Source organism: Mobula birostris, chromosome 24, assembly GCF_030028105.1.
Source record: "Mobula birostris isolate sMobBir1 chromosome 24, sMobBir1.hap1, whole genome shotgun sequence".
Taxonomy (NCBI): Eukaryota; Metazoa; Chordata; class Chondrichthyes; order Myliobatiformes; family Myliobatidae; genus Mobula; species Mobula birostris.
Window position 1 is genome coordinate 58,129,606 of NC_092393.1, and position 14,479 is coordinate 58,144,084.

General features: G+C 40.6%; 1 protein-coding gene across 6 annotated transcripts in view; it reads left to right on the top strand.

Moving 5' to 3' along the window:
- The window catches only part of cep112 (centrosomal protein 112), a 546,977-nt gene that overhangs the window by 155,032 nt on the left and 377,466 nt on the right, over positions 1–14,479 (top strand). For all 6 annotated transcript variants that reach the window (XM_072242065.1, XM_072242069.1, XM_072242070.1 and 3 more), the window contains one exon: positions 10,525–10,624. In XM_072242065.1, coding sequence (XP_072098166.1) covers positions 10,525–10,624 — 100 coding nt within the window. The remainder of the gene's footprint in view (positions 1–10,524; positions 10,625–14,479) is intronic.

Here is a 14,479-nt window from a genome sequence, read left to right on the forward strand (position 1 = left end):
AGAGAACTGTGACAATGAATCTTAGGCTTTGGAGAATGTACAACATTTTGGATTGGTTCTGAAATAAGAGGATTGTTTGTAGGCAGGAACAATTCAGGAACATGGGAACTAGACTTACACACAGGTTTACAACTGTTGCTTGTCTGGAAAAAGGCCACCATCGACCTGTTGCACTTTATGTTTCCATTTGATGATTTCATTATCTGTGGAAATATAAAAATAGTGCAGAATTCATACAGTTCGTATATTAACTGTAAAAAGATCAAAAAAGCTACAGATGCTGAAAATCCAAAACAAAAACAAAAGATTTTGGGAAGAATTAGCCGGTCAAGCAGCATCTCTGGAAGGAGAAGCTGATAATGATTCAGATCTTTTGATGAAGAGTACCAGATCCAAAGTATTAACAGTATTTTAAATGCATTTAGTCAATTGTGATTGTAGTCCAAAATGTGCTGCAATATCTTTGTAACCACAGACAAATTTTAACAATTATAGCTTATGCAATGCAAGCAAGTTGTTTGGACTCTTACAACTAGCTGTAAATATCAAAGTTTGTTGAAGAAGCAACCTGAGTCCTTGTGATTAGGACCTCTTCCTGTTGTAACTGCTGTGTTAGTGGATTTTTCTGTCATTCACTATGCAACTTCAAAGCCTATTCAAAATGAAGAGCAATTCTCCAATTTTTGATGGAGTTAGTCATGTTTTCTGAATTTCCGACATGAAACAAAAAGTCCTTGCCGTTCTCATTAAAGGATCAAATTTCATAAGCTTGCATGCAGCTATTACTAGTTACAGAGCAAGTAATGTCTGTTGGCATTGAATAAAATTTTTCATTATACCTAGAACGAAGTATAAAATAGAGTAGATGGGAAATTGTATAATAAGCTCAGATGTTGCTTTATTTTTCCATTATTTTCTCTTCCAAGTTTCTCTTTCTTTTTAGTTGTTTGTGGGGACCATCCCAGTGCTCAGGCAGTTTTGATGAACCTCCATGTCTGCTGCTCCTTCCTCACTTTGCAACAGAGTAACTTAAAAGTGTGTGTTCTGACTTTATTCTCTTGCTTCTCCAGTCGTCTTTTGTTCTGACCTGTACATTTCTTCTAAATAGTTCAATAAAAGCCATATTTTGTGAACTTTATTCAATGTCATCACAGGAAATTTGAGGTGAATCAGGGCAGATAAATCCCCAGAGCCTGATGAGGTGTCCCCTTTGACCTTATAGGAAGTTAGTGCAGAAATTGCAGGAGCTCTGGCAGAGATATTTAAATCATTCTTAGCCATGGATGAGGGCCAGGGGACTAGAGGATAGCTAATATTATTCTGTTTTTTAAGAAAGCTCTAAGAATAAGCCAGGAAATTGGGCCAGTGAGCCTGACACCTGTCATGGATAAATTATTGAAAAGTATTCTAAAGGATGGGATGTATAAGTACTTGGATAGATGGGACCAGATTAAGATCATTAACATGTTTCACCAATCTTACAAAGATTTTTGAGCAGTTAACCAAGAAGGTTGATAAAAGGAAGGTAGTAGACATTGTCTACTTAGGGCTTCAGTAAGGCCTTTGACAAAGTCCCTCATGGGAGGCTGTTGCAGGTTAAGTCATTTGGCCTTCAAGATGAAGTTGTCAATTGGAATTAGTGTTTTTTTTGTTGGAAGAAGTGAGAGAGTAGTAGTAGGTGTTGCCTCTTTGATTGGAGGCCTGTAACTAATGGTGTACTTGTAGGGTCAGTGTGGTATCCATTGTTATTTGTCATCTATATCAACAACTTGATGATAATGTGGCAAGCTAGAACAGCAAATTTTGGATAACAGCAAGATTGGGAGAGTAGTGGACAATGAAAGGCTATCAAAGCTTACGAGGTGATTGGACCAGCTGGGAAAATTGGCTGGAAAATGGCAGATGAAATTTAATGCAGACAAGTGTGAGGTGATGCATGCTGGGAGGACAAACCAGGACAAGACTTACATAGTGAACAGTATGCAGTAGAATAAAGGGACCTGCGAATACAGATCCATTACTCATTGAAAGTGCTGCCACAGGTAGATAGGGTTATGAAGATAGATTTTGCTGCAATGGCCTTCATAAATCAGGGTACTGAGTACAGGAGTTGGGATATTATGTTGAAGTTTTATAACTCATTGGTGAGGCCAAATTTGGAAGTATTCTGTCACAAAAATGAAGCCTGATAAAGGGTCCTGACGAAGATGAAATGTTGACTCTTCATTTTTTTCCATAGGTGCTGCCTGGCCTGCTGAGTTCCTCCAATGTTTTGTGTGTGTTGGTTGGAATATTTTGTGCATTTCTGATCACTTACCTATAGAAAATATATCAATAAGCTTGAAAAAGTCCAGAGAAAATTTACAAGGATGTTGCCAAGAACTGAGGGCTTAAATTACAGGGATAGGTAGAATAAGTTAGGACGTTTTATCCTGGAACACTAAAGAATAAGGGGAGATTGTATAGAGATATTAAAAGATTATGAGGGTATAGGTAGGATGAATGTATGCAGGCTTTTTCCTCTCGGGTTGGGTGAGACTAGAACTAGAGGTCATAGGTTTAAGATGAAAGATGCACTATTTAAGGGGAATCTGAGGAGGAACATCTTCACTCAAAGAGTGGTGTAAGCATGGAACAAGCTGCCAGCAGAAGTGGTAGAAGCAGGTTCATTTGTAATATTTAAGATAAATTTGAATAGATATCTGGATGGAGAAGTGTATGGAGGTCTATGCTTCAAGTACAGGTAGATGGGGCTAGGCAGAACACCAGGCTGTCAGACTAGATGGGCTGAAAGACGTATTTCTGTGCTGTAGTGCTCTATGATTCAATTAAACTAGAAAAGTAGAAATTCATAACCATGACTGACCCCATGCAATAGGCATCCTCTGAGTGCTATATTTGGTGTACAGAACAGTAGCATCCATGTTTTAAAAAAAGCATGACTAAAATCCACAAAAGTACAGTATATTTTTCTTTTAAAATGGAAAGCAGGAACAAATCATGGGAGCATCTCTTCTCCCAGTTCTGAGAAGTGGTCAAATCAGTACATATGTCAACTGGTTTCTCTTTCCACAGTCAGCTTCTTGGCTGGCTGAATTCTTCCAGCATTCCTGTTTCTGAGGAGGACATGGTAGTTGAGTCCGATTCAGTTTTTTTAATTCATGGTATCGTTCTGTTGAGCACTAATGATTGTGATAAATTAACCTAATTTTAATCTTGGAAGAATGATAAGGACATGCATGCTAAATAAACTGGTAGATTAGATTTAAAGGGGCAGTTTTGTCTTCCTTTAAGTCTTACATGTCCATGCAAATCCGCCCGACTCCCTGAGTTAATTCCATTTTTCTGATTGGTCCAGATCCCTCTAAACCTTTCCTATTCATGTACCTGTCCAAATTTCTTTTAAGCTTTGTGAATGCTCCTGCCTCTACCACTACCTCTGGAATTCATTCCATTTACCCATCAATATCTGTGTTTAAAAAGTTGTCCCTAAGTCCCTTTTAAATCTTTTCCCTCTCACAATAAACCTACCCCTCTAGTTTTTGACTCCCATGGGAGAAAGACCATGGCTATCTGCCCTATCCATCCCCCTTATAATTTTATAAACCTCTGAAAGGTCACCCTCAGCGTCTTGGCGACGTACATATACTTTGATAATAAATTTACTTTGAACTTTGAAATTCACCCTCAGCCTTATCTGCTTTTATTTCTTACTTTTCCTGTCTCTGTTCAAAAGTCACTGACCTGAAATGTGACTCCATTCCTCCCTCCACAGACGCAGCATGGCCTGTAGAGTGTCATCATTTATGTCACCCTTTCAGCACCTGTGTGGGTGTGAAAAGGAACTTATTTGCTGCTGTATCTTTTTTTTTTGTTGCTGTTGTTTCTTTCGCTGTTCTGCTGAACATTGTAGGCATGCTATGCTGGCCCAGCACATCCTTAGGTTGTGTTGGTTGTTAGTGCAAACAACGCATTTCACTGTAAAGTTTTGGTGTACACGTGATAAATAAATCTGAATCTGATCTAAATCATGAGTTTCACAGTAATCTGTATTGGTTGTTGGAAGTTAACAAGCTCATGGTTAATGCAACAGGATTTTTTTTCTAGGGGAAATATCAGATAAGATACGGCAAAGTTACTTCCCATGGTAGGAGAGTCCAGGACAAGCAGGCACAACTTCAGGACTGAAGGACTTCCATTTAGAACAGAGATGCAGAGAAATTACTTTAGTCAGAGGGTGGTAAATCTGTGGAATTTGTTGCCATGAGCAGCTGTGGAGGCCAAGTCATTGGGTGCATTTAAGGCAGAGATAGATAGGTTCTTGATTAGCCAGGACATCAAAGGGTATGGGGAGAAGGCAGAGGAGTGGGGATGTCTGGAAGAATTGGATCAGCCCATGATTGAATGCAGAACACTCAATGGGCCGAATGGCCTACTTCTGCTCCGTATCTTATGATCTTATGGTCTTATGATGTTATTATTTATGAGACAAGGGAATTGCATGATATAGATAGCTCTTTCAAAACCTAGAAGTAGTGTTTTGCGTGATTTAATTCACATAATGAATTGTCAATTTCTGATACAATGGATCACTACATTTGGATCACATGTAAGTATTTGGAGTATTACAATACCCTTATGTAATTTTATGAGCAGATTTAAGAATTTATCAACACAGACTCTTAGTAGAATAACAGAATTTCTGAAGAAAGAACAGATGAGAGAACTGGGCTTTTTTTTGAAGAAAAGAATTTTTTTTGCTCAAACTTTACAATGGTTATTTCTGACTATGGCCTTTGGTGTTGAATTGACAGTTCAGTATACATTTTATTTAATACAAATGTAAGAACATGGAATTAACAGCAGGTTCTGGCCATCTAGCTTTGACCCTACTCTGTCATTCATTATAATGATGGTGGATCCTCTACCTTGACTGCAATACACCCTTATTACTAGATTACCTTAATATCCAAAATTGCTTGATATGTGTTTTGAGTGAACTCAGTCTCTGAGGATCTACAACCCTCTTGGGTAGAAACCAACTACTTACCATCCCATGGCTGAAAAAAAAATTGTCTCTCTTTCTGGTTCTAAATATCCCACTCCCTTATAAATCCTGGTTCTAGCTGTCTCAGGAAAAAATATTCTCCTGGTACCTCTCATTGTTGAACCCTCCCAAGAATTTTGTAAGTTACAATGAGGTCACCTCTCATTCTGATAAAATTTAGAGATTCCATTTGTAGTTCAGTGAATTTCTTCCTATAGAACAAACTGGCTGTCCCAAGGACCAGTGTGGTGAATCTTTGCTGTTTTCCTCCTCTTATAGCAAGTATGCCCTTTTTACTGTCAAGAAACAAAAATTGTGTACAAAATCCAAGGTGTGATTTCACCAAGGGCATTTGGACCTTCTCAAATGCAACTGTGTCTTTGACATGAGCACGCTTGATTTCGTCTGATACCAGCGTATTTGGTTTGACCTTGTCACCACACCGATCTTCAAGACCCTGAGAAGTGCAGATCTCATCTCAGAAATAACATGGTTTTGGGAGCAGACAGTATTCCACTGAAAACCCAAGACTCTTCAGTGATGAGCTCTAGTTACAAATCCAGAGCTTCATAGTGCACATTCACAAAAATTTTGAAGAGGACCTTGGAGATTTTATCTTCAAGAAAGATGCCAAGTGCAACTCTGGAAAGACATCAGCAGAGATACTTGGTCCAATGGAATGATGACCAAAATATCATTTGCTTTACATGTTATTTAAACATTTTTTGTAAGCAAGTACTGCTTAAAATCATGTCATGAAATTATAAAAGAAAAGTGATAATTTTGCATTGAAACTGTCTATTTAAGCATTTTGAATGGAAAGGTGGAAGTCAACAATTGCTTTTTAATGATTCAGTTGCAGATTTTGGTCAGCAGCTGATGATTATAGAATAATAAAAGAGTTATGATCTAGCAATATATGACCTATCATGTCTATGCCAGTTGTAAAGGAGCCACAAAAGTCTGACTCCATTTTCCAGTATTAGGCACAACTCTATAAGTTATGACTGTACAACTACTTTTGTAGGTATTGAAAACTGATGAGTGTTTATCATTCCATGCTGCTCCCAGGTACAGACTCTATCACCTAAAAACAAATTTCCTCATCTCCCCTGTTGTTATACCAATTCTTTTGGAACTATGTCTACTAGTTTTTAAACACCCCACAGGCAATAGGTTTTTCCTATTTAATCAATTCAACCTCCTCATCAAGTGCATCTCTACCAAATGCTCCAAAATTAATTGGAACAGTAAGCAGAGCAAATCCCTCTCCCTACATACTGCCTCAAAGATTTGAGGCTCCTGTCACATTTGATTTATTTCATTGGTCAGGAAGCGTCACTTGAATTCCCAAAACAGACTCTGTATTCATTGCTCTGACTAGAGTGCTTATGCAGAGCTTCCATGTGCTTCTGTTGCATGGACTCACTCTTCCAGTGTGATTTTTCTTTAATTTAAGCCAACATGAATCTCAATAGTCAATGAAGCTGTTACATGTTTTAAAGGAAGCTTTGAGCACATCTTGAATCTTTTGTAGTCTCGTCCTGTAACAGATTTCTGGATGATGATAGAGCATATAATAGAGAACAAATTAGTGGGAAGTTAGAAGATTGGGAAACTTTTAAATACCAACGGAAGGCAATTAAAAACATCATTAAGAAGGAACCTGAAAGTAAGCTAGCCAATAATATTAAAAAGGATACCAAAAGTTTCTTCAGATACATTAAATGTGAAAGAGAGGCAAGAGTGAATATCAGACTGCTGGAAAATGATGCTCGCGAGGTAGTAACAGGGGACAAGGAATTGGCAAATGAACTGAAAAAGTATTTGGCATCAGACTTCACTGTTGAAGACACTTGCAGTGTTGTGGAAATTCCGGGTGCCGGGAGTCATGAAGTGTGTGAAGTTACCATTACGAGAGAGAAGGTTCTTGGGAACCTTGAAAAATCTAAAGGTAGATAAGTCACCTGGATCAGATGGTGTACACCCCAGGGTTCTGAAGGAGGTGGCTGAAGAGAATGTGGAGGCATTAGTAATGATCTTCCAAGAATCATTAGATTCTGGAATGGTTCCGGAAGACTGGAAAATTGCGAATGTCACTCCACTCTTCAAGAAGGAAGAGAGGCAGAAGAAAGGAAGTCATAGGCCAGTTAGTCTGACCTCAGTGGTTGGGAAGATGCTGGAGTCAATTGTTAAGGATGTGGTTTCGGAGTACTTGGAGGCACATGATAAAATAGGCCATAGTCAGCATGGTTTTCTCAGAGGAAAATCTTGCCTGACAAATCTATTGGAATTCATTGAAGAAATAACAAGCAGGATAGACTAAGAAGAATGGTTGATGTTGTGTACTTGGATTTTCAGAAGGCTTTTGACAAGACAATAGACAATAGGTGCAGGAGTAGGCCATTTGGCCCTTTGAGCCAGCACTGCCATTCACTGTGATCATGGCTGATCATCCACTATCAGTATCCAGTTCCTGCCCTATTCCCATAACCTTTGATTCCGCTATCTTTAAGAGCTCTATCCATCTCTTTTTTGAAAGCATCCAGAGACTTGGCCTCCACAGCTTTCTGGGGCAGAGCATTCCATATATCCACCACTCTCTGGGTGAAAAAGTTTTTCCTCAACTCCGTTCTAAATGGCCTACCCCTAATTCTTAAACTGTGGCCTCTGGTTCTGGACTCACCCATCAGCGGGAACATGCTTCCTGCAAGCAGCGTGTCCAATCCCTTAATAATCTTATATTAAGACGCCTCACATAAGACACACATGAGGCTGCTTAACAAGCTACAAGCCCATGGTGATACGGGAAAGATTCTAGCATGGATAAAGCAGTGGCTGACTGGTGGGAGGCAAAGAGTCAGAACAAACTGAACCTTTTCTGGTTAGCTGCCTGTGACTAGTGGTGTTCCACAGGTGTCTGTGTTGGGACCAATTGTTTTTGTGTTATATGTCGATGATTTGGATGATAGAATTCAGCAAGCCAGGTAGCATCTATGGGAAAGAGTATTGTTGACGTTTTGGGCTGAGATCCTTCAGGATGGCTGGAGAAATGTGACGTTAAAATGTGGGGGGAGGGGTGAGAGAAACACAAGGTGATAGGTGAAACCAGGAGGGGGAGGGGTGAAGTAAAGAGCTGGGAAGTTGATTGGCGGAAGAGATACAGGGCTGCAGAAGAGGGAATCTAATGGGAGAGGACAGAAGGCCATGGAAGAAAGAAAAGGTGGGAGGAACACAAGAAGGAGGCAGTGGGCAGCCAGAGAGATGAAGTGACACATCTGCATACCCCGACTCTGTTTTATCCCCCCTAGTTCAGTCCCTTCCGACCCACATCCATGACACCTCACACAGTCTTGATCTTTTCAATAATTTGAAGTTCCCTGGACTTTTTACTATGGATGTCCAGTCCCTATACACCTCCTCCCCATCCAGGAAGGCGAAAATCTCTGCTTCTTTTTGGACACCAGACCCAACCAGTTCCCCTCCACAGCCACTTCCCTCCATTGAGGAGATTCATCACAGCATGTGCAGAAAGAAGGCCTGGAAGATCATCGGGAACACCAGTCACCCCAATCATAAACTGTTTCAACTGCTCCCATCTGGCAAACACTATTGCAGCCAGGACCAACAGGTTATGGGACAGCTTCTTTCTGCAGCCATTAGACTTTTAAATTCACATGGCTATGCAGTGGGACGGAGTCATAACGCAAAGATGTTTACTCCCTCACGTTGTGGGTTGGATGTAAGAATTAAATTAATTCTAATTCTAATTCTCCTCTGTCTAGCAGAACTTGTCCTCACTCTTAATAATTTCTCCTTTGGGCTCCTCCCAATTCCTTCAAACAAAAGGTGTAACCATGGGCACTCACATTGGTCCCAGCTGTGCCTGCCTTTTTGTCAGCTACGTGGAGCAGTCTATGTTTTAAGCGTACACTGATTGCTGGCCCCCACTTTTTCCTGTTCTACATTGACAATTGCATTGGTACTGCTTCCTGCACCTGTGCGAACTCGTCGACTTCATCCACTTTGCCTCCAACTTCCACTCTTCCCTCACTCTTCACTCTTCCTGTCTATTTCCGAAACCTCCCTCCCCTTTCTCAATCTCTGTATCTCTATCTCTGGAGACAGCTTATCTATTCACAAGATCACAAGACAAAGGAGCAGAAGTAGGCCATTTGGCCCATCAAGTCTGCTCCGCAGCTCCCCCATGAGCTAAACTATTCACCCATCTAGTTCCAACTTCCGGCTTTTTCCCCATATCCCTTGATACCCTGACTAATTAGATACCTGTCAATCTCCTCCTTAAACACCCTCAATGATCGGGCCTCCACAGCCATATGTGGCAACGAATTCCACAAATCCACGACCCTCTGGCTAAAAAAATTTCTCCTCATCTCTGTTTTAACTGGGTACCCTCTAATTCTAAGACTATGGCCTCTTGTCGTGGACTCACCCACCAAGGAAAACAACCTTTCCACAACTACTCTGTCCAACCCTTTCAACATTCGAAACGTTTCTATGAGATCCCCTCTCATTCTTCTATACTCTAATGAATACAGTCCAAGAGCTGACAAACACTCCTCATATGTTAGCCCCTGCATTCCAGGAATCATCCCCGTAAATCTTCTCTGAACTCTCTCCAACATCAGTACATCCTTTCTAAGATAGGGGGCCCAAAACTGCAAACAGTATTCCAAATGAGGTCTCACTAATGCCCCATAGAACCTCATCAACACCTCCTTACTCTTGTACACTATTGATGTCTGTTATGAACCCATTGTCTCCCACAGCTACCTAGACTATACCATTTTTGACCCTGTTACTTGTAAAAACCCCTTCTCTCAATTCATCTGTCTTTACCACATCTGCTCTCAGGATGAGGCTTTTCATTTCAGAGTAAAGGAGATTTCCTCCTTAAAAGAAAGGGACTTCCCTTCCTTCACCATCAATGTTACCCTCAACCGCATCTCATCCATTTCATGCACGTCTGCTCTCACCCCATCCTCCTGCCATCCTACAAGGGATAGGGTTCCTCTTGTCTTCACCTACCACCATATTAGCTTCTGCATCCAGCGCGTAATTGCCTGGAACTTCTGGCATGTCTTCAGTGGGATTCCAACAGAATTATTATGTTTTTCTCATGCATCAGCAACTTGAGGTAGTTTTTTCCCTGAACTTTATAATGCATTGTTTCTTTAAATATGCTGCAAAAGCACTTGATATTGAATGAAATTGATAATTCGCAGTATTACTGTTATTTGAGTCTCTGCCTGGATTGACCCTTAAGTAAAATGTTTTTAGATAAGTCAAACTACATTTATCATTTGCCAGCGCCCAAGCCATACTTATCAGTGTTTTTTCTTCAAAGCATATTTATCAAAAGTTTTATTTAATTGATTTTCCCATTGTGTTCATTCACCATATATTGACGCTAGTAAATACCTTTAAAACTGAGTTTTTTTTTTGTCTTGTTCTAGATACTTGACCGGAAAAATAATGAGATTGAGGAGCTAAAGGCACTTTATAGAAACAAGCAAAAAGAAGCAGAGGAGATAAGTAAAAAGCTGGAAAAAAGAGGTAAACGTTGTGAAGAGATCTACTTGGATTTGAAAATAAAATTGGCCTGAACCTGTTCTGACCATAGACAATCCAAATTTAAACCAAACCCAACTTATGATTTTTTTCTTCAAGAGCAAGATTCAAGATTGTTTAATGTAATTTTCATTACACAAGTGAAAAGGAAAACAAAATAATTGTTACTCAGGGTTCAATGCAGCACAAAAGAAAACACAAGATTAAAAAGAATACAATAAATATAAATACATGATAGCTTATATTCATTGATTGTATGTCCATAATTTGATGCTAGGCACAGGAGTGTCTGTACCTAGGGAGTCTCTGACAGGAAATATTAAAGTAGTTGTGGTGGTTTTTCAAGACGGCGGCACAGTGAAAGGTCTGCTTGTCTGTGCTCAGCACTGCAACACTGATAATTTTGCATATAAACCATAACTATATAACAATTACAGCACAGAAACAGGCCAACTCGGACCTTCTAGTCCATGCCAAACTCTTTCTCTCACCTAGTCCCACCGACCTGCACTCAGCCCATAACCCTCCATTCCTTTCCTGTCCATATAGCTGTCCAATTTAACTTAAACCTATCCGTTTCAACTTTTATTTTTAAAATCCCAAGTGTCGGATTTAATGACATGAACATTGATGAGTATTTTTTTTGAGCTGCTTCAACACCATGCCATCGAAAAGCACTAAAAAGGCAGCCAAGGTGGGCTGCACAGAGTGCTCGCCCGGGGCTGAAGAGCTAGCTGCTGCTAGCTCTGCTAACAAGTTGGACCCTGCTTTTCGTCAAGTAATTCAGGAAGTTACGGAGAACATATCCAAAATGATGGACGAGAAGCTGGGTCCGCTCTTTCTAACACTCCAGAACCACACATTGGAGCTTAAAAATCTTGATACAAGAACGACTGAGGTCGAGGGCCAAGTCTCAGTGGTAGAGACTGTAGCTGATCAAGCCCAAAGCCGCACCCGGGCGCTAGAAAAGCAAGTCCAAAGCCTGTCTGACCATATTGATGATCTTGAGAATACTTCATACTTCATTGTCGCCAAACAATTGATACTAGAACGTACAATCATCACAGCGATATTTGATTCTGTGCTTCCCGCTCCCTGGATTACAAATCAATAGTAAATATTAAAACTTCAAATTATAAATCATAAATAGAAAATAGAAAAATGGAAAGTAAGGAAGTGCAAAAAAACCGAGAGGCAGGTCCGGATATTTGGAGGGTACGGCCCAGATCCGGGTCAGGATCCGTTCAGCAGTGTTATCACAGTTGGAAAGAAGCTCTCCCCAAATCTGGCCGTACGAGTCTTCAAGCTCCTGAGCCTTCTGGAGGGAAGAGGGACGAAAAGTCTGTTGGCTGGGTGGGTCGTGTCCTTGATTGTCCTGGCAGCACTGCTCCGACAGCGTGCAGTGTAAAATGAGTCCAAGGATGGAAGATTGGTTTGTGTGATGTGCTGCGCCATGTTCACGATTTTCTGCAGCTTCTTCCGGTCTTGGACAGGACAATTTCCATACCAGGTTGTGATGCACCCTAGAAGAATGCTTTCTACGGTGCATCTATAAAAATGAGTGAGGGTTTTAGGGGACAGGCCAAATTTCTTTAGATTTCTCAGAAAGTAAAGGTGCTGATGGGCCTTCTTGGCAGTGGACTCTGTTTGGTTGGACCAAGTCAGGTCATTTGTGATATTGATCCTGAGGAACTTAAAGCTTTTGACCTGTTCCACTTGTGCACCACCGATGTAAATTGGGTCGTACGGTCCGCTACTCCTTCTGAAGCCAACAACCAATTCCTTCGTCTTGCTGACGTTGAGGAATAGGTTATTGTCCTCACACCATGCCACCAGGTTCTTAATTTCCTCTCTGTACTCAAACTCATCATTACCCGAGATACGGCCTACAATTGTTGTGTCATCAGCAAACTTATATATTGAGTTCGATGGAAACTTGGCTACACAATCATGGATGTACAGTGAGTACAGCAGGGGGCTGAGTACATAGCCTTGTGGGGTACTGGTATTCAGAGTGATTGTAGAGGAGAGCTTGTCCCCTATTTTTACAGCCTGGGTCCTGTCTGTGAGGAAGTTGAAGATCCAGCTGCAGATCTGAGTGCTAAGGCCCAGGTTCCGGAGCTTAGGAATCAGTTTATTTGGAATGATGGTATTAAAGGCAGAGCTGTGGTCAATGAAAAGGAGCCTTACGTATGCGTCTTTATTCTCCAGGTGTTCTAAGGAGGAATGTAGGGCCAGAGAGATGGTATCTGCCGTTGACCTGTTGAATAGAAGTAAGTGGAAGAACATATGGTTCATCGGTCTACCTGAAGGTACAGAAGACAGCCAGCCAGCGAAGTTTTTTGAGGGCTGGCTGTCTAATTTCCTTGATTTGTAAACCAAGGCTGGATGCATTAAAGTGGAAAGAGCTGATCGTACGCTGGCTCCAAAACCGGGCCCAGACCAACGCCCTCAACCTGTCCTCGAGCAGTTCCATAATTTCGGTGATAAGCAAAGAGTGATGGAGGCTTCGAGACGCCGTGGGACTGATGCCCAGGCTTTAATATATGAGGGATCTAGGCTTACATTTTTTCAAGATTTTTTGGCAGCCGTTATTTGGAAGTGCAAGGATTTTGATTAGGTAAAGAAGTGGCTGAGAGAATCCGGAATCCAGTACTTTATGCTATACCCAGTGGCACTGAAAATCACCTACAACGGGGCCACCAAGATATTTGATTCTCCTGACAAAGTTAAAACTTTTGTGGATGTGTTGGACTAAAGTATATATATATTGTGTAGCCCTGGTTATGGACGATAACATGCTCGATGGTTGCTTTATTTTACCTTTTCATTACTTGATGGCAAGATATCTTATAGGATGGGTAATGTGTTTGTTTTGATTGATACAGTTTCATTATTTGTTTAAATTAGCAGTGCTGCTCCAGCCCGAAGGAGTTTAAACATGACGGTAACAAATTGGTGGATTGATAAATTATGCCGTTTTCATTTTTGACTATGTTAAATGCCATATTAGCAGTGGGGCAGAATATGGGGTGCTGGAAAGTTCAGATATCCCCTTTAGGTGTGGAGTAAGTCCTCTTCTTCAGCACTGTTGGCACTTGTTTTTTTTTTGTATTTTTTTAAATTTACTTATTGTTGTTCAGCTGATCTTAAGTTGGGTTTCTTCTCCTCTGGAGTCAAATAATTGTTATAAAGGGTTATGACCAGTAATATATTAACATTGTGCACTTGGAACGTTAAGGGGAGTCATTCACCAATCAAGAGAAAGAAAATCCTATTAAATCTCAAAAAAGAAAGGGTGGACATAGCCTTATTGTAGGAGATACATTTAAATGATAAAGAACATCTAAAACTGCAACAGAGTGGATTTGATCAAGTCTATTTTTCGTCCTTTAATACCAGGAGTAGGGGGTGGCCATTTTAATTAGGAAGAACTTACCTTTTAAGTTATTAGACTGCATTAAGGATAAGTATGGGAGATTTGTGATTGTTAAGGCTTCAATATATGGAGAGGAATATGGTATTCTCAATGTTTACTGCCCTCCAACTCATCCTCTCAAATTTCTAATAGATGCTTTTTCCAAACTTACAAGCCTTTCAATACAAAACATTATTGTAGGTGGGGATTTTATTGTCTCATGGATCCATTGATGGACAGAGTGCCTAGTGGTCCCCCATTGCTCTCCTCACAGTCGAAACAAATCATGGGCTTATGTGAAGAACTAGGACTTGTGGATGTCTGGAGGTTGTTACTTCCCTCAGACAAAGACTTCACATTTTTTTCTAATCCACACAAGTGTTACACCAGAATAGACTTTTTTCTAACCCCCAAAACGCTCC